We start from the raw sequence: 21367 nt of genomic DNA, 5'->3' as shown, positions 1-21367 counted from the left end.
TTAACGAAGCACTTCAGAACACAAAGGCTAGATTCAGCATTGAACTTGTGTAGTTTGTTTGAGCTATGACTTGAAAAAAACACATTCATCACAAATTCAACAGTAAGCAGCTTTCATTATTAAATCTCAGCAGGACGTTGCGTGTGAAAAAGAGACGGTTCGCCGCTAAATGACAGCCTCGGTAATCCTTGAGGGGAGAGCAAAGGCGAACATCTCCTTTTCTTCAGCACTCTACTTCAAATAAGCCAATTCCCTCTCAAGTGCTGCTGTCTGGATCCTTAAAGCTACAATACAGCTACAGTCTCTGATGTACACCAAGCTGCCATGGATTTACCCAAATACAGATCTGTTCATGCAGCAATAACACAGATGAGATCCATTGGCATTTCTAGCTCTTCCCGAACAGAGCTATGCAATAACTGAAAATTCTTATCCGTTGGAGAATGCGAGAGCATTGATATCACTCGCTCAAGCTCCAGAATGTCCGAGAAACTGTCACGAAACGACTCAGGACGTATGAAGCCGCATCAGCATACATAAAATTAGCCTCAGATTAAGACAAATTGATATAAAAAGAGGAATGAAGGATACGAGATGGAGCTTCTGGGCAGTTACCATAGTAACTCCACCTCCATTTACCTCTTAGTGAAGCCCTTGATGTGTTGAAGTGTACTGTAACAGCACTGGGCCTGCAACTCTACATTCGTCTCTAACATTCACTCTCCGCTTTCTCACTCTCTTCTGGAGAGGCTCCCTAAAGGCATCCTTTAAACATCGGCATTGTTCCTCCAACTTGTGTGCCGTTTAAGTGAATATCATAATTCTATCAATCAATTTCAACATTATTCCGAACTCCATTCATTTCAAGGGCAGTGCAGCTCAAAGGATAGGAGCAAAAATTCAATTTCACAGTCAACCGATAGGTTTTTTATTCTTCAGGACAATAGAGTGAAAACAGATGGCGAGTGTCGCCGTCTCGTCAGGCTCTATAAGAGACAGAGGAATAAAGACGGCTGGAGAGTGTTAAATCTTTTCAAACGCAGACAGAAAAGCTGTCATGGTTGCCATGTCACGCTGATACAAATGTGTTTCCTTACTTGGATGGTTTACTTAAGATACATTACAATCCATCTCCCAAATCTAATATTCATCAAGCACTGAGAGCACTTACTGTTAGCTGGGTGAGAAAAATGGCCGAATAAATGAGGTGATTGCAGACCATGGTTTATTACAAATGAATCAATATATACATAAATCTGGGTTGAAGCAAAAAAAAACATTCTTATGAATTGTTCACTTATCCACAGTACTTTGCTTGCTATATGAGGACAAGACAAAAAACAACAACAACAACAAAAAAAAGGGCCAGCCTGACATGCGCAGCGAGCATTTCACACTAATGGACATCACGCTAATAAAGAAATCAAAGCCTCATTTATTCATGCAGTCTCCGCCCACTCGCGCTGCCTCATTCTCTCTAATGCACATTGTGAAGTGGGGACATGACAGGGTCTGATAGATTCTTCTCACTTCATTACTCCTCGTCTTTCAAAACCGCAAAACAGGTCTGCAGCAAAATAATACTCGTGTGTGCATTGAAAAGAAGAGCACAAGCAAAATCTCAAACAAGTGAATGAACTGAAAAGTGTTTTACATATGGGCTGTAAGTAAATCATTTTTTAAACATTAACTAGTGTTTACAACTGAAGCTCAAACCATTTACAAGCCTAAATAACACCGGATATGAAACATGCACGCTATATCCATTAGGACTTTTTAAAGTGCGCATATCTGATCCTGATATCCTCACAAGTCACTCTCTGCAAGCTTCTGTTGCCAGGTTATGGAGAACCATCAGTGGTGTGTTGGTTGAATGCATGTACTCAAACTCTTCGTGGGGTTGGGGTTGCTTTCAGAGCAACTTTTTATTTAGCCTACTGTGTTAACTCGCTTATAGGAAAAAATCCACCCTGAACCCACTCTTCCCAACATGTCGGCTTCTACATTACCCACAATGGCGTACAACTACGAGATAATAGTGGACCCAGTGGGAACTCATCTCTACCTAAAGACAGTGATGCGGCAGGGCTTTAATCCTTTTAGTGTGCCCAGCTCTCAACCCTCCTCATCTGTATACCTTACTCAGACAGAGAAGATTCCAAAGTGCCAACTTACATGCTAATACTGCCATCACTGCCATTGTGCTTGTCATCTTGTACATGGCGAACTGGCTGAGCAGAGTCTCTGTCGTAACTGTATTGAATAGCTGCATTGCATTCTGGAACTATGAGTCCCATTGTTTGCTGTCTACACTACTTCCACAGTGGATTTCTCATTAATATGACCGTAACCGTCACTGGAAAATGGTTAGTGAGAGAAGCAGTGCTTGCTTTTTTCTTTTTAAGACCTAACAGCAATTTTTCTTTTTTATTTATTTATTTAAGTTTGTGATAGTGCTCACAATGTCTGCCTGCAATGTCACAGCAATAGACAACCACTAGTTCTCATGGGAATAATTAGTATTATATACCACAGTATGGTAATCGCTAAACACGTGACAAATACTTCAATAGAAATATTTAATGTGTTTTAGGGTGGAGTTTTCCTTTAATGACAGCAAGACTTCGGCTGATAGATGTGTCTGGCTTGTGTCTTCGTTCAAAAAGACTCAACGGCACTCTAGACTAGTAGTACGGTTAAAAATGTAACAACGTTGTTTGCAATATGCTCCTATGTTAATGTACCCTTTTATACCTGACACACTCTGTTAGGCTAACTTGTTGGGGTGCTTCAGGCCAGTAAATGGTCCTGATACCAATACTCACTGTCTGAATATCCCTACTTGCTTGATGAAGTGTGATTCACAATACCCCCATGCAATACAGTGTTTCCCATAAGTCTCCATACAAAGGGTACTTCTGCACATTATATATACATAAATAAATAAATAAAAGTATGAAAAATTGTGGAAGACATTTTGCTATAAAGTCTATGGAAACCTTTGGGAGACCCTGCATGTTTATTCATGTCAAGTTGTTCTTCATGTTTTATCAGTCTGTTACTTAGCTCTTCCCCTTTTTCTTAAAAGGCATCTCATGTGGCATACATAGCATTGATCAGTGTCAGCAGGCTCAGTTGGGAGAAGCTGGACCATTTTCACTGCAACTGCAGTTGAAATTCCCCTCCCAAACAACAGAGGACTTTGAAATTATAACCTGTTCCTTTAAGTATATTTTTAAACAGATATCATTTTTAAACTCTTCAGTATGCAAACCTGTACTGTTCTGATTAATAGGTTCAGAGTTTGCTATTCTTCTGGAACTGTGCGACAAGGCTGAGCACTTGCTCCGACGCTGTGATGACTTTGTTGTGCAAGTAGGCTTTGCTGTTGACGCCAGTCTCCTGAAGGAAGTAACGATAGTTGACCATGATGCCGCACGAGTTGGCGATGCCTCTGGGGCTAGTGTCGGCGTTCCAGTTGAGCCTCCATAAGGTCGCGCCGTTCTGGAGGTGGAAGTTGGCGACGGGGTTGAGGGCATAACCGCGCCGCTTCTCTCCATACAGATACCAGGCACACAGACGCATCAGGAATGGCTCCAGAGCGCGCACCAAGCGTTCAGAGTGATGCCAGTCTCCAGAGGCGAGGAGGGTACGTAGGGCATCAAGGGCAGCAGCACCGGAAACTGCTCCTGTCGCCTCCTCCACTTCCGACCACTCATGCTCAGAGAGCAGCTCGGTGGCACGGCCGTCCTTCCTGTACTGAACCAGGAAACCCTGCAGCCATGATGTAAAACCAGGGATAGGAGAGAGGCTGGAGAACTGAGCCATGTGAGGAAATTCACTCTGTAGAAACAGATAAAAGGAAAAATCAATCCTAATATCATGCTTTTCACTAGATCACAAACAACATTATTTGATGTGAAAGTCTGATTATTTGATTAGGGAAAATACTGGAATGTTTTTAAAATTACTTGCTTTACTACCTTGCACCTTGGTTTTTGTCTGCATTATTATTATTATTATTATTATTATTAGTTTCAGATTAGGTTACACTGATATGCCATACCTGATTGTATTATCTATTTTATATAATCATATCACTTTATATACAACTTGCAAACTGTTTTCAACTGCAAAGTAAATACCTCCATTCCAGTAATAGTCAGCACCGTGGAAGGCATCAGCATTTGCTGAAACTGATTCATGCTATTATGCTTCTGAAGTAAAATGAGTACCTTTAACACACTAATTTTGGCAATTGAAAGAAAGGAACAAAACTTTTACTTCGCATTTGTTCGTGTACTTTATGACGAGTAGCACAGCACCTAAAAAATGATTTATGTCCTGATGTGCAGGAAATATGCTGTACCAAATGTCACACCAGGAAACTCTGATGATTGGCATACAAATTATTATGCTTAATAAAACATTTTATTCTGCTCCATTAATGTCAGTGATGCAAAATGTTCCAAGTTGCTAGTTGTTTTTTTCCCTGCACTCCTTGCTTATTTATTGTGATGTACATTGTATAAAAATTTTTGTAGGAGCTGCTACTGTATATACGGTTACCTATGCTATATACCTTGTATAGCAGCTGAAGAAATAAAAACTAATGGTTGCCGCAATACAAGAGAAGAAGCAGCCGCCTTTATTTGTCACATATAAACTCGGCAAAAAAAGAAATGTCCTTTTTTCAGGAGACTGTATTTTAAAGATCATTTTGCAAAATCCAAATAAGCTTTACAGATCTCTATTGGAAAGGGTTTAAACAATGTTTTTCATGCTTGTTCAATGAACCATAAACAATTGTTGCACATGTGGAACAGTCCTTAAGACACGAACAGTTTACAGGCGGTAGGTAATTAAGGTCACAATTACAATAACTTATTACACTAACGAGACCTTTCTACTGACTCCGAAAAACACCAGAAGAAAGATGTCTAGGGTTCCTGCTCACCTATGTGAACATGCCATAGGCCTGCTGCAGGGAGGCATGAGGACTGCAGATGTGGCCAGAGCAATAAACTGCAATGTCCATAATGTAAGACGCCTGAGACAGTGCTATAGGGAGACAGGTAGGACAGCTGATCGTCCTTGCAGTGGAAAATTACATGTAAACATGTGTCCCAGCCAGACATGATCGAGAACTTTTAAATGTCTTGGTGGAACAGTGGTGGAACATCTCACAGCAAGAACTGACAAATCTGGTGCAGTCCATGAGGATGAGATGCACTGTAGTACTTAAAGCAGCTGCTGGCCACCAGATACTCACTGTTACTTTTGATATCGACCCCCTTTATTCAGGGACTCATTATTCCATTTTTGTTCATAAAATGTCTGAGTTGTTGAATCTTTTTATGTCTGAGTCTCAGTTGTTGAATCTTTTTATGTTAATACAAATATTTATACATGTTAAGAAATTTGCTGGAAATAAAAGCAGTTGAATGTGAGAGGACATTTCTTTTCTTTTTGAGTACATATTATAGTATAGTGAAAGTTTCTTCATATATCGCAGTTTGTCAAGAAGCTGTGGTCAGAGCGCAGGGTCAGCTATGATACGGCTGGAGCAGAGAGGGTTAAAGGCCCAACATCTTGGCAGTGCTGAGACTCGAACCTCTGATCAGTTACTTTAGCCACTGAGCCACCAATGCCAACACTGCATGTGCCATCATGTAGCCTTTTGCTTAAGAGACCGTTCTCAGAACAACAGTGACCCTGACATGATGACGTGCTAATCTGTATAAAGCCAGATGGAGGAATTTCAGCCATTTTTATTCTCGGACAAAGTCTGCACAGAACAGAATTATTTGGTTGCCAATTGAGTTTGCATAATTAGAATGCACAGTGTATTAAAATTTAGTGTCATTGCAACCGAAGACATCTGACATCAAAATTCTGGCAGTGACAGAAATCTTACAGTGTGACTGCTGCTACAATGCTCGTCTAAAATTCACCAACAGGAGGATGGCATAGGACTACACGAAACCCACATATAACTGTACAGGAGTGGCAGTGGCAAAACATCAATTAAAAGTGTGGGCTTTAAAAGAAAAGAAGAGTGAATTGTGGCAGCAGGAAGAGTGTCATCACGGTTCTATCATAACATGTTATAAAGTGATGCAGCATGGAAAGTAGAAGAGAGCTGTAGCTAGCAGGCGTTATTACTAGCCAATTGGCAAGCACATGCTCTGTTAAACACATCAATTTTATCTTTACCCCAGCATGAATGAATCTTGATTTCGGCTGAGGCACACAGATGTTAGGGTAAGAATTTGGCGCCAACAGCATGAATGCATGGACCCAATCTGCCTTGTGTAAAAAGTCCAGGCTGGTGGAGGTAGTGTAATGGTGTGGGGAATGTTTTCTTGGTACAGTTTGGGCCCATTGATACCAAATCAGTCTTGGCTTGAATGCCACAGCCTATTTGAATATTGTTGCTGAACATGTACCACAATTCATGACCACAATTTTCCATCTTCTAATAGCTACTTCCAGCATGATAATGCACCATATCACAAAGCAAAAGTCTCAGACTGGATTCATGAACATAACAATGAGTTCAGTGTTCTTCAGTGGCCTTTTCGGTCATCGGATCTGAATCCTGTAGAACACCTTTTCGATGTGGTAGAACTGGAGATTCACAGCATGCAAGTGCAACTGAAAAATCTGCAGGAATTGTGTGATGCAATCATATCAACATGGACCAGAATCTCAAAGGAATGTTTCCAACATCTTGTGGAATCCATGACATGAAGAATTTAAGTTGTTTTGAGAGCAAAGGAAGAGCCTTCCCAGTATTAGAATACTGTTCCTAATAAAAGTGCATATCATAGTGTATATCATATAATCTGACAAGCAGAACACATTCTCACACAGTCTGCTATATAATAACAACCGCTCTTGTGGCTGCAATCTTACCAGTGATGTAGAGCAGAGGACGATTAACACAAACTGTGCATAGAAAAATTGACATGTAGTGTCCAACTGTTCATACAAAAAGGACCAACAATGTAAGTGTGTCTAATAAAGTGGACATTAAGTGGAAGCATAATAATAATACATGAGACAACCTGAAGGCTAATCAAAAGCTAATGGTACATTACACATTTAGAAAGCTAATGTTTAAGTGCAAGTGACATGACTATTTTTTGTGCGACTATTACAGCAGTGTGTAAGCCTTTTGTACAATCAAAACACACATCATGGTCTTTTCACAGAGCAGCTATCTCTTTGCTACCATGACTATCACACAGCTCTGATTCTGCCCTCTGACAAATATGCTTAGCCATATCAAGACCTCTGCAGTTATTTTTCCTCACTTCACCTGGACTAATATCACACATAGAATGGATATAAAAAGTCAACACACCCCTGTTAAAATGGCAGGTTTTTTTTGATGTAAAAAAAAAAAAAAAAACAACAACAAAAACAAAAAACAAAACACCAATTGAAACAAAAATCAATCATGTCAGAGTCTTTTCCAGATTCAAGATTCAAGAGTTTATTGTCTTATGTACAGGAAAAGACAATGCAATTCTTACTTTGTGAATCCTCCCAGCAACCTCTGATATAGAGGACGTAGGAAAACACAAAAAAATATATTAAGAATAGTGCAAAGACAAAATGTGCAAAAGAAAAAGTGTATATGTGCAATGTAAACATGGGACAAAAAAGTGGGATAAAAAAAGTGATCATTTCTACCTTTACTGTGAAATTGCACCCTATAAATTAAAGTGAAAAACAGTAAGAATCATTATCATTATATATATATATATATATATATATATATATATATATATATATATATATATATATATTTTATTTTTTTTTAACAATAACCTGGTTGCATAAGAGTGCGCACCCCTAAACTAATGCTTTGTTGAAGCACCTTTAGATTTTATGAAGGCATCTTTTGGGTAAGAGTCAATCAGTTTGGCACATCTTATCTTAGCAATATTTAACAATTCTTACTTGTAAATGCATTCTAACTCTGTCAAATTGGCTGGGCATCTCCTGTGCACAGCCCTCTTCAGGTCATCCCACAGATCTTCAATTGGATTTAGGTCTGGACTCTCTGAACTATTCCACAACCGTGATGTTGTTTTGGTGGAGCCATTCCTTTGTTGATTTGGAGGTGTGCTTTGGGTCACTGTCATGCTGAAAGGTGAAATCCCTTTTCATCATAAGTGCTCGGCAGAAGCCTTAAAGTTTTGTGACAAAATTGACTGTTATTTGGAGTTCATGATTCCCCCACCCAGATTAAAGGCCCAGTTTCAGTTGAAGAAAAGCAGCCCTAAAGCACAATGCTGCCACCACCATGGACATGTTCTGTTGTTGATGTGCCTTTTTTTTTTTTGGGGGGGGGGGGGGGGGGTGTCACATGCAGAGAGAAATCAGTACGTGTCAGATATTCCTGCAGCCCCTTTGTTGCTGTTGGTCTCTTGGCAGTTTCCCTGGTAAGTTATAGTCTTCTCCTTTGGTAAATTTTGGATGGACACACTTTTTGTGTGCACACTTATGCAACAATGTTATTGTAAGTTGTTTATTTTTCCCTAAAATGTTTCTGATCGTTTTGCCACATAAATTTTTACATATTGTAATTTTACATTGAGGGTTGGAAAAGTTCTGGCATTATTTATGTTGGTTTCATTTTTTTTTCCATCACAAAAACTTGCCATTTTAACATGGGTGTGTAGACTTTTTTACATCCACTGTACCCACCCTCGTTCACTCATTCTCTCTCTGGTCTATATTTGAGTCTGAGAAAGCAGACAACAAAATAAGGCAGACTGTCAGCCTGGTCCCTGAAGGGAAAGACTAAATCTGTTTTTTTTTCCCTCCTTCTGCCTTTTCATCATTTATCAGCATGCTCTCTATCAAGCTTGTGGAGGAAGTGAGGATAAGTGTGTCTGGGGGTCATTTTCTATTCATCAGCTAAATTTACTGCAAATCCTCAGTCAGCAGGCCTACGAGAGAGAGAGAGAGAGAGAGAGAGAGAGAGAGAGAGAGAGAGAGAGAGAGAGAGAGATGTAAAGAAAGTGAGAGAAAGTAAGGGTAGAAATGCCTCATGAGTACAACACTGTAAGACAGACTAGACCCGTCTCTCCTCCCCCTAAATCACAGCATGACCTTTTATTTATTATTATTATTATTTGCTTTTTTCCTTGCCCTCCTTCTTGCATCCATCACTGTAGCTGTTCCCCACTGGCAGAATGAGTCACCTTCACCCCTCCGAAACACTCCACAATTCAAACTAACATTGTCTCTGAGCATACTAATCCCCCCCAAAAGCCTTAAAAGACAAATTGTGGAAAAGGTTGACACTCTAGATCTCATTATTTCAACTTAACTCCATATTTCAATATCAGTATTTTGAGTTATTAACTATATATGTAAGGACTAACACTAAAACCATGCTGTTATACAAAAATAATCCATGGCAGGGGTGTGATACGACCTGAAACGTAGCGGAGTGGAAGAATTTTTGTATTTACCACAGTGATTTACCAATGATTCAAATCACACTTTTTAACTGTTTTTTAGCTAGAAGGAGGTGAAGATGGGAAAGGGATGTTTGGCTCTCTTCAGCCTTCACGGGAAGTGGACGCGCTGCTGGGCCTTCTTGACTAGGCAGATGGTGTTGAGAGTCCTGGAGAGGTCCTCGGTCATGTGAACACCAAGAAACTTGGAGCTTTTGACTGTATACACAGTTGTTCCATGGATGTGTAGTGGAGAGTGGTCCACTTGGGTTTTCCTGAAGTTCATCTCTTTAGTCTTATCAACATTAAGAGATAGATTGTTGTCTCTACACCATTCTGTGAGCTGGTTCACCTCCTGCTTGTATGCCGACTCACCATTGTTACTGATGAGGTCCACAACTGTCTTCAGCAATATTGATTGATTAGAACTGAACTTGGCAGCACAGTCATGAGTCAGCAGGGTAAAAAGCAATGGACTGAGCACACAGCCCTGGGGGGCATCGGTGTTCAGTGTCGTTCATCGGTGGTGCTGGAGGTAGGAATACCGTTTCCATGAAGGGGTGTTCTTGGTCTGCAACAATGTTTAGGTAGGTGGTACTTGACAAAGTAACATCCACATGAATGCCAGGACCTAAAGGTTTCCCAGCAGAACATTACCCAGAGCATCCTGGTACCATCTCTTCCACAGGAAATCGATGCAAACGCACCCGGCCATCCACATGATGTAAAAGAAAACGTGATTAATCAGACCAGGCCACTTTCTTCCATTGCTTCATGGTCCAGTTCTGATGCTCACATGGACCACTTCTAGTAGGTGCTAACCACTGCATCTAGCCACACAATTTGGCCCTTGTTAGAGTTGCTCAGATCCTTACGCTTGCCTAATATATCCCACCCCTTGACAGGTGCCACTGTCAGAAGATAAACAATGTTATTCTCTTTACGGTCAGTGGATTTAATATTATGGCTAATTGGCTAATCTTTCATTAATGTTACAGCCAAAACTACTGTCAGCGCCGTGGTGTTTTACAAAATCAATGCACACCCACTGATTCGAGAATTCAATAGTGTTGTAGTGTAAATATAAAGAAAAAAAAAATCATAGATGTTAATTTAATGAGAAATTAAGTCAAAATAAATTACAGTGCAAGATGTCTACACAATTAATATGAACATGGGTATGAAAACATCATGCATGTTCACCATTCTGCGAAACACAGTGAGACAACCGGCTCACTCACTGCAGCACAAGAGTTAATCATAACGGTGTGGATCATCTGCATGAAATTATACCCATCAGCCCTGTGTTTGCCCCTATCCCATTTCCCCTGCTCCTTCATTCAGCTGTTCGATAGTGAGTGGCAACCCTACAGCTCTCTCCTAAGAGCTCTTAACCTCCATTACACAAGCAGCCACTCTGCTCTTTATTTCATCAGCATTTTCCATGAAGCAAAAAAAAAAAAAAATAATAATAATCATCTGAATCTATAAACCAGAGTGCCTCTTGTATTTCAACCTTCTGGCACAATTCTGTTTTCAGTCAGAAAAGCATGTGTACGTCTCCAACATGGAAGAGCTTCCGTATCTTTCCATCTGGTTCTTGTTAAGATTCAGTAAAGCTGCTTTGTGACAATGTCTATTGATAAATGTGCTATACAAATAAAATTAAATTGAATTGTTTTGTTTTATGAATGTGTGCTAGTTCTGGGCAGCCATACACCAATGGACTTGTACTATCCTGGTGAATTTTGGGCAATTTAGTAACAGTATAGTCAATAGCTGCGTTTGAAATCGCATACTGTCACAGTACCTGTTGCTCGGACGTTGATACAGTACATACTGATCATTATAAGTCTGTAGCATGAATACAATCTGGACAAACTACATCCGCCATGTTGGCATTGTCATGTCACCTACAGCTTAAAAAGAGCCGACGCTCTGCCTTCCGTCATTTTGATTGCCTTATGTGATAATACAATGTCCATTGGTTCCCTACTGCAGAATCTCTGTGGAAGCAGCAGGTCATTTATACATCATACATGGTTTTTCTCACCTAATGTTTTATGAGTACTGAAAATTTGGACATACTACTCCTTTGGCGTATTGCTTTATGCCTCCTATAGTAGGGTCATAGGGACATTCGGATTCAGCCAATGATTTTGGTAGAGATTAGTTGAAGTTAGCTGTTTTGAAACTCAAAACAGCCTCTATATAACTCTGCCTCCAAAACATGCACATGCTTCAGCCTATAAAAAAAACAAACAAAAAAACTCTTGAATTCTAGAGTAAGAAGGAGAGCTTTGAAAGAGATTTGAAAGGCAACATGATTGATGGTTAGGTAGGGACATGATGAGAGATCGTTAATTTTATTCTGGGGTGCCACAGAGACCAGAGTTTCTCCACCAAGCTGATATTTCATCCGCAGCTACAAAATGTGAGGAAAACTTTACTAAATATTCTGAAAAATTGTTTAAACTTTTTATTAAAAATAAATAAATAAAAAAATCTAGCCCAACTTTAAATCTCTGCTACAGGATGCACAGATTCATTTCGGGTCATCTTCACAAGGTGAACTTCCCGCCTGTGTGTAAATATTAATATTTATTTTGACTGTCTAAAAAAAGAAACAAAAAAGTAATAAAGTACTTAATAAACTTGCAACTGAATGTATGTACTGTATGTGGCAGCCTTGGAAAACATATTGGATGGTGCTGTGGCTGAATTGAAAACATAAGCTATATTTAATATAAACAACTTTCTAAACTTCGAGCCAGTTAACAAAGAACTGAAGATTGACAGTCTCAACGGTCATATTTATTGGTCATACATTTGATCAGGAGGTTGGATTTGAAATGGTATATTTAAATGTAATTGTCTCTCCCATTTATCTTTTGGATTTGAAAACTTCACTTCATGCTAAAGAGAAAGGTTCTAAAGAACTATACTTGAGGAAAGCCTGTAGTTTCCAAAACTAAACATAGTAGAAAATGCCACAAGTCACCATGTGAAAAGTTTGCCCAGACCACCACACATACAGTATGTGCTATGTGTCTACATCATCACACCAACCTGCAGCTCTCGCACCACCCTCTTGATGAGGTAATTGCCGAGATCCACCCCTTGCAGACCGGCCTGGGTGGAGGAGATGGAGTAGAAGATGGCAGTATTGATCTTCTCCACTTCCTCTACTGCATCCAGTGTGGCGAACTCTCTCACAATGCTCTAAACAACGAACAACACTGATGACCATCAGCAAAGTGATATCAAGTGTGAATAAACAGTATGAAGAAAGTGAGTGAAAAGTCTGGCAGGTGATTGTGAGATAGTGTTCCCTAACCTGGATGTTATCTGATATGTCCTGGGTGAGGGCTACATGTAAGACCACCAGAGGTTCTCCAGGCATAGAGGCATGTGTGAAGGAGTAGCAGCGTCTATAAGGCCCGACTCTGCGCTTTATGTCTGTCCAGTTACGCACTGGGTGCACCGCTTCATACCTGTAAACACACATCCTGATCAACATTCACTAGTCGCTTTCATGAGTGATTCCTATTTGATGACTCAATTTAGTTAAAGCATTATGTCAAGGCTTTGGATGTCTTTTTCAGCATTCTGTAGAGGTGACTGAATCTTACTGGCTGATCTTCTGAAGGAGCTCACAAGGGGACTGCCATGTGATTCTCTCTAACCGGAGAAGCCCGACAGAGAACCACTCGGACAGGAGGCTCTTCAAAGTGCTGTTAAGATCCTAAAACACGCACAGACACACACACACACACACACAATTACATTTAATTAAATCCAACAAGAGCTTGTTTCTATAACTTTCCAAATCAGCTAATGAACTCTTCATTAGTTGACAGTTTGTGTATGTTAGCTAATGAAATCCCTCTCTAGTATGGAAATCAAAGAATTTATTCAAGTAAGTTAATTCAACACTAATTTCATTTGCATCCGGATTACATTACGTCTGATGCATATGTAAAACCTCGCGGCTCCTCGGCACATTAATATTTCACAGCCGGTTTCTGATCTTCTGCAGTCTGGCATGTTGAGTTTCGGATTTAGACAAATCAGATTTCTCTCTGCAGGCTGCTGCACTCTAGGCCTGTTTGTTTGCCCTTCAGCTAATGTTATTAGATGTGCTCCGAGAGACAGTGGAGAAGATCTGTGGTAAACAGAACGCAATTTCAGCGTGGAGGCACGCCACTCCAGTGGGTCAGCTTTCATATCTGAAGAGGTTCAGAGAACTGCACTCTTGTGCACAATCACACAGAGGCACAGACGTGTGATCACCATCGTACATGCACCCTTAGGCACACCCTTCAGTGAAATCTGTGTATTTGCACCATCACAAATGTGCAAAGACACATACACACTTTGGTGTGACTCACAAAAATCCAAACCTACAAAGTAAAAAATGACCTAGTCCTACACAAATTATCAGTTATAAGTATTTTGAGTATTATAAGTACTTTAACATTCCCTCCTTAATTTGCCCTTACCCATTCATGCCATCTTAAGTTCTCCATTACTATATTACCTCAAGTTTGTCAGATGACCCCTTGGATGGGCAAGGGATAGAGTCAATGTAGATTTTACAAGCAGAACATCTCCAGAAAACACAGATATATAGTGTAATTTTATTTTAGAATCTGAAAAAAATATGGAAAAAGTCAGAATCCTGATGATCTCATACTCTTTCTCCCCTGTCAATCATAGCAACTGTGCAGTCCCTCCCTATTGGTCCTCTGTTGTTTTCCCCTTCCCCTGGGTTCTATTTTTCGGAAATATGATATTTCCTTTCACTGCTATGCTGATGATATTTACCAGTTAAGTCAAATGGCATCAGTCCTTTTGGTTTCCTTTTTAAATGTCTTGAGGATATTAATGTTGGATGGCTAACAAACGTCTGCAGTTAAATGAAAGCAAATCTGAAGTCATTATTTTGGGCTCCCCTACTGTCTCTTCTCCTCTTGAGGCCCAGTTAGGTCCTCTCTCTGTTAACAAATATGTCAAAAATATTGGAGCTAATTTTGACCCAAACTTGCACTTTGATAAACAAATCAGTGCTGCTGTTAAGGGAAGCTTCTTTCATTGAAGATCTATTGCAAAGTTAGAACAGTTTCTCTCTAGAAAAGACCTAGAAACTGTGATTCATGCTCTTGTTCCATCACAGGTGGACTACTGTAATTCTTTGTATGTTGGCCTTCCTCAACCTGCCTTATCTCAGCTGCAGCTTGTGCAAAATGCAGCAGCTAGATTTTTAACAGGGACCAAAAAGAGGGATCATATTTCCCCTGCTCTGACATCTCTTCACTGGCTTCCTGTCAAGTTTAGAATTGATTTTACAATTATAATTTATGTATACAAAGCTCTTTCTCTTTCTGCTCCACAGTGCATCATTGACCTTCTTCACCTTTCTCTTCCACTAAAGCATTGAGATCATGTAATCAACTTCTTCGATCTGTCCCCGGTTGTCGTACAAAGACAAAAGGTGATCAAGTCCTTTCTGTGATTGATCCCAAACTTTGGAACAGTCTCCCTTTTCACATGAGGTCCGCTCCATCTTCAGCCATTTTTAAATCTTAAATCTGGAAGTTGTAAAGATCATCTGAAAAAACAGTATGGGGCTTCAATATAAGATGGGTGCATAACTATTAATAATACACCCATTATCTTCAAAACAATATGGACGTGCTAGAGCCCAAAGAATGAAATTTCCCATCAGCTGCACCCAGAGTAGTCTGAGATCATTAGAGAAGCCCATGACCAAGAAGAGATACACAGCAGTTATAGTCTGCAACTTGCTTCATTTTTCTGTCTCACAAGTCTAGTTTGTGTTTTGTCCCTGGCTCAGAGCCTTCACTAAGCACATTTCCATTCAACTTAAAAGTATTTTTTTTTTTTTAAATCAATCAATCAATCAACCCCAATATGGACAGAGAAATTACTTCTAAGCACTTACAGGATATTATTCTACTTTAAACGTCAGAGCAACTGACAGCAATTTAAAAAAAATCTGCACCTACCACTGCTTTGCATTTGCTTATGTGGCTTTTTACCCCCCAGAAACTGAGGATGGATCATGACATCACACTGCAGATATACAGCACCATGCTCGCCAAACTTTTCTAAACTGCAGAGCCCTCAGAAATTGTTTGCAACCCTAAGTGAAATAGACATATATAAAGTACACTGGAGTCAAAGTAAGTAATAAATAAGTCATGTATCTAATACTGTACATGACCAATTTACCTCTGGTAATTGTGTCTTGATTCATTTGTTGCCAATATTTTTGAAGTGCTTTTGCCATGTCATGCTTTAAAATTGACTACAGAGAGTGAGAGACTCACGTCCCCTTTCCAGGGCCTGATATTATTCTTGCCTTCAAAAATCTGTCCATTATGATATAAACACTGTTGTCATATGGCCCTGTAGGCTATTGATGATGACATCCACCAACCAGTGAGCCAGTCTCTGTTTATACATGGGCACTTCAAGTATCTTCTATCTGGCAGATAAACAGTTCATTTGATGGCCACGAGGCAAAGACTCAAAGACACCACAATCCATCATCAAGTTCTGGAAAAAAAAAAAAGAGCCCCTTTCAAGGAACACTGCAATGTCAACCAAGTGATTGGTTACCAATGTAAGTAAACCCCAGATTCAAGCACAAGGTCAATCCAGACTCTTATGGCCGCCAACACATGCAAGGCGAGCTCATAACCAATGCATGTAGTCCTCTCACTCTTTTTGCTTGAAGTGACTGCGAGCAAAAAGGCAGTCCTTAGAGAAACCCATTTCAGTTCAGCATCCTAGAAGGGCTCATAAGGGGTGATATTTTGGTACTCCAGTACAAGGGTGAGATCCCACTTCAAGCTCTTGGGGAATTGTGGCAGACGAAAGCTCCCTAGCTGTTGAGTTCCCAGAGACACACAATCAACGGTGCTATGAAATGGTGCAATGGCCACCACTTCAATATGGGGACTTTCTGCTGTCTAGCAGTCCCAGTAGGAAGGCTAGTACTCTAGGAACTGAGCAGTGCATTAAATTCAGATGCACACCATTAGCTGAACAGTTTCCACCTGCGAGCTGACATTGTATTAGTTCTTTCGTTCAGGAATAATCCTCAACCTACACTTCACTCTGGAGGGCCAGACCCACAGGTCCGGGTAACCTGGCCAAGGCTACTAAATCATTTTCTTCCATTTAGGACAATAGAGATATTCGAGGAGGAAGCTGCTAAGGCATTCTGTTAACTACTAAAAGCGGCAGGTCTAAGGGAACCCTGTGGTCTGCTCACTAAATATTCTGTACAATGTGGGCAGAAACAGTGGTAGAGTTGTAAATGCATAGAACAGACAGTGAGGCCAGTGGGAGGTCAGTGCAACCTGACCTAGGGGACTATCCAGCTCCACCAGGGAGAATGGAGGGATGGCACATCCCACAATAGACTGAGAAGCTAGCTTGCTCACTGACAGCATGGGAGTGAGATAACGAATGGGAATGAGTTCTAAATGTCTCAAAGATATTAAATATATTCAATACGGCCGTGTGGAGATGAAAGAAGTTGACAGTAGTCTAATAAACAGGTTATCTGTAGCTTTGACCTTAAGAGCTTTACACAGCTCCAACATATGTATTAGTATTAGGCGAGGGGAAGGATGGTCATATGGCAATGGTAATTATGTCAAATACTATGTCATGTGGTCATGTGTCATGACATTGCTGTACGTCTTGGCATGCATGTATTGCACAAGTGTTCAAAAATACATGTTAGTCATTCATACTAAAGGTGGGTGACGATTCCTGTGCATGCTGCACAAAAACAAACAATGAGTAATATAAATGAAAAGTTACATACAAGGGAGCCTCATAATTGATAAAAACTAGAATAATAATCTGTGAGAAGGCTTGGTGTAAGACACTGTCTATATAGAAGCCTACTGTAATATACCTCGGTATTTGATATTGGATTTAATATGCAATGCAAGCAGGTCAAAATGTTTCCCCAACAAAGTTTTCTCAAATTTTATACATAGTCAAAACATCAAACAGTTTTACTCTTGCCTCAGTGCACAAATTTGAACATCTCAGAAAGACACCATGTGATGCACGACACACTGTCTGGTATGAAGTGCCTTTAAATCATTTCACGCTTGCTTTGAAGAGTTTTCCTGCCTGTCAATTATAAGTTTAAACCCCTCTACTGACCATGCACATCTTAATCGTCCTTCAATCAAGTTTCTAATGGAGCTTTTAAGCATATTATTAAGTGTAATTCAGTTTGAATGTCAGACTATGGTTAAGGCATTGAAATTAAATCACACTGTAATCATGGAAAAATACCGAGCGGCTCATTCTCTTATGAAATGAGAACTGATGTTTAAAAACCATAACAAATGACATTCTGCTCGTCTCTTCAAAACTTAAAATGGAAATTTTGGAGTGCATTGACATTTGTGAGTGCTAAACCAGTCCTAACTAATAAAACAGTGTAGATTTTGGAGAAACATGTTGACACAGCATGTTATATACTAATAAATCTCAGCCCTATTCCTCAGCAATCTGCAAAGAGGCTGAATAACATCTGGAGGCAAGACAAAAATACGGGCCATGCTGAGCAAGGAATCCTTAACTGATCATCCACAGATTTTTAATGCTGGGGCAAACTTCACACTCTGAAATTGTTCGATCTCCTCAGTTCCACGGTGAGCAGCTATTAGATCTTCGTATTTGGTTGTGAGGCTCAGTAGCATGCAGATCACTTTTAGGCATTGAACGGTTCCCCAGAGACTTAGGATTTAAAAGTTAATGTGTGCTGAAGTTAGCAGTTTTGAAACTCTAAATGCAATGAAATACAGCTCTTTGCTTCAATGTTCATTTCAGAGCAATGCACTTGGCACACGTTTAGGCTAGAATCAAAATGATTTATCCTATTTGCAGAACTTGAACTCCTACAAAGACCATAGTTTCTGCTCAACCAAACCACGGCGCTTTTACTTAAATGATGCACTAGCTAATAAACTGATTATTTATTTATTATTTATAGGGTGATCTGATCATAAGGGGACAACGCTGAGTACAGGGTGTGAACGGGGTCTAATGTGTCTCTGTGGCACGTTGTGATCCGATCAATCAAACCACTTTCAGAGGTGATCTGGGACACATATAGCTACATAACATTTGTAGTGTGAACACAAAAGCAACAAAGGAGTGCCTAATGAACTCCGTTATTGCCCTAGCCAATCCAAACAAGACTTTTGGGAAATCACTCAGAACGGTAAGGTTCTCCACCACTAGGTTAATGGATAATGGCAATGCCCATGGCTCGAACACTAGCAAAACAAAATGTCTTACCTCCATTTGGACTGAGGACTCGTTTCATAAATAAACGGAAGATACGTTTCATTTACTTTGAATGACAGGTGTAAATAAGATATTAGACTGTGATTATGGTCTGTTAAGATCATTAGCTGTGACACTGTACATGATGAACCCAATAAATTCTACAACAGACTATGCAGAAATGCGTTCTCCATGTCAGATTATAAAATGAAGATCATCTGATGACAAAAACCTGTGATTAAAGAAAATATGTATATTCTGTTTACACCTTCAATCACCGCAATGCCAGCTTGGCAGAAAATGGAGTTGCGTGAACAGAAAAAGATTTTAGAGTAAACTTGAGCTTGTAAGGATTTTTCTTCTCTACATTAGCACATTTCGTTTTTGCCACTGGCACTACAGTATCTTCAGCCGTCCTGTGAGTTTCGCATAATTCTGTGCTGTCCTAATATTGGTGACTTTTAGACCATAGCATCGGTCACACTCAGAGATTTAAATAAAAATTTTTTTTGACACTGCTAGAACATTCTCGCCAACTGTATTTGTTTGCACAAAATCAGCATTCGGTGAAAATCGTCACGTGTTCTAAGATGGCTGAACTCATGACTCACGACCAAAGGATTCTTTTGCGATGTGTGATTGCTTTCTATGGAAGCTCTGCACCTCCACGCATGAAATAAAAAAATCTCATCGGTATCTCGTTATAACGATAAAAAGATCATGCGATTATGTGAAAACATCACGTTAGATCGATAACAGTATTCCATTATTACGTGAAAAGACCTTGTTATTATGAGAAATACATGGCATTATTGCAATAAAAACATTGGTAATGGGTGTAAAGTTAGGAGCTTGGTTCCTGTACAGCCTGCGTCAAAGGAGATTCCTGCATCTCAGCTCAACTCCTCAAGGAGACAAAGCTTTTAATAGAAGTCAGATTGCATTTTGCATAACAGCATACCCAGCCTGTAGACACTTAATGGTTTCCCATGTCGTTCAAGTGGCTCAGCTAAGAATAAAGCAACCTATAAAAAGGTCTGACCAATTTTTTTTTTTTGGGGGGGGGGGGGGGGGGGGTGGTCCGGATAACTGCTGTGAATTGAGAAGCCTTTGTATACAGTCTGTATACTAAAGACAATCCCATTAATACTATTGTTAAATAGTGTAAAAACAAGATCAGTTAAGTTGCTTTTCCGATATTTATCTCGTACACGACGTGTCCTGTAATAACGTGACATTTCATCTGAGTATCGTGATAGTTGGTGAAATAACACAATGGGATTTTATTTTTTACTAATAATATTTTTCTCATAATAATGTGATTTATTTTTTTTTTCTCATTCATGGCAGCGCAGAGCTTCCGGAGCTTTCTGTGACAACAAAAAAAAAAGTGTCGAAAATCACAGTGTAAACTTAGTCACCAATGAGAGAAATGTGAAATGTAAATGAATTTCTATTAGTAAACTAAAGTCTATCACTAGCCAAACGCAATATGCCACAATGCATGTCTTGTTATGGAGTAATGCCACTGAAAAGGAAAGAGCTGGACTTTCACTGCTGAAGTAGGGTAAAAGTCAGGCAGTGTCTGAGGTCATGCTCATGAAACAGGACACCAGAGGCTGAAGTGGGTGAAGGGGCACTGGTGCTGTTATGTAAACACTCTCAGGCACTTCAGAACTTTTCCACACACCACCCAGAGTCATATCTGTGTAAAAGACTTCGACTGTTAGTGTTGTGTTAAATGTTAATAGTCAGTGCAAAGACTAGAATTTACCCTCAAGTGCGGGCTGTCTGTAACTTTAGAGGTAAAGTCAAGAACTTCAGCTCGGAGGTCCACCAGAAACTTCACCCCTCCTTCCACCTTGCTAACATGGCTCAGTAAATGTTTGTATCTTGGGGTTAAACTGTAACGCAGTCTGTCTTCAGCCTGCAATATAGTAGCCAAGTCCCGTGACTGTATATCGACCAGTTTCCGCGCCATCTCTGAAGCTCCTCTGTGATCCACTCCATACTCCCTGGACAGTATTTCAAGGAACACCAGTCTCTGCTCCTTTCCCAGGTTTCTGTAGAAGTGCATGAAGTCCAAGCTGTTGGAGTCAGGGGGTGGAGGGGATTTGTCTCTCGTCTCGTAATTCGGTAACGGAACCACAGTCCTCCGCAGCATCTCCTCCATGATCCTCATGTCTTTATGCTGATTATTATTATTATTATTATTATTATTAATAATATGTCCTGCGACGGAGGAACATGAACGACAGGTCCACAGTCTAAAGCTCTGGACAGACTCAGAAACACATCTGTGTCGCCAGGTCCTTGAGAAAGTACACACGATTAATCTGACGGCTATCATGGCACACACAGTATATAAACCTGTGCTCAGTACCAAAATAAACCCCGTTCGCCTCATGCTGTAGTAAAGCATTTCCGGGTTCTTAAAGAGGAAGCGTTCCTAACAGTGTTGCCAGGTCCGCGGATTTTAAACACCTATTCCGGATTGGATTACAAATATATGTTAAACACGTGAAATAAATGTGGAAAAA

General features: G+C 40.0%; 1 protein-coding gene and 1 long non-coding RNA gene across 2 annotated transcripts in view; one reads left to right on the top strand and one right to left on the bottom strand.

Moving 5' to 3' along the window:
- Nucleotides 1-3428, top strand: part of LOC128606590 (uncharacterized) — an 18470-nt gene extending 15042 nt beyond the window's left edge. Inside the window, exon 6 of the long non-coding RNA XR_008385708.1 lies at nt 3296-3428. This is a non-coding gene — a long non-coding RNA (uncharacterized LOC128606590). The remainder of the gene's footprint in view (nt 1-3295) is intronic.
- mlycd (malonyl-CoA decarboxylase) lies at nt 1209-21367 on the bottom strand. The gene is made up of 5 exons (XM_053622843.1): nt 20602-21367; nt 13112-13224; nt 12817-12973; nt 12549-12701; nt 1209-3843 (listed from the first exon to the last, which is right to left on the bottom strand). Exons 1-5 carry the CDS (start codon nt 21247-21249, stop codon nt 3298-3300), a joined length of 1617 nt encoding a protein of 538 aa, XP_053478818.1. The 5' UTR covers nt 21250-21367; the 3' UTR covers nt 1209-3297.

The sequence above is a fragment of the Ictalurus furcatus genome, chromosome 4 (genome assembly GCF_023375685.1).
Source record: "Ictalurus furcatus strain D&B chromosome 4, Billie_1.0, whole genome shotgun sequence".
Taxonomy (NCBI): Eukaryota; Metazoa; Chordata; class Actinopteri; order Siluriformes; family Ictaluridae; genus Ictalurus; species Ictalurus furcatus.
The sequence above is the reverse complement of the archived record's forward strand: the minus strand, read 5'-3'. Positions and strand labels throughout refer to the sequence as shown.

Coding starts and splice junctions, on each gene's coding strand:
- mlycd (XM_053622843.1), bottom strand. CDS start 21,249: ATGCTTTACTACAGCATGAGGCGAACGGGGTTTATTTTGGTACTGAGC. Junction 12,974..13,111: donor CTCCTTCAGAAGATCAGCCA/GTAAGATTCAGT, acceptor GTGTGTTTACAG/GTATGAAGCGGTGCACCCAG. Junction 3,844..12,548: donor GGGTGGTGCGAGAGCTGCAG/GTTGGTGTGATG, acceptor CTGTTTCTACAG/AGTGAATTTCCTCACATGGC.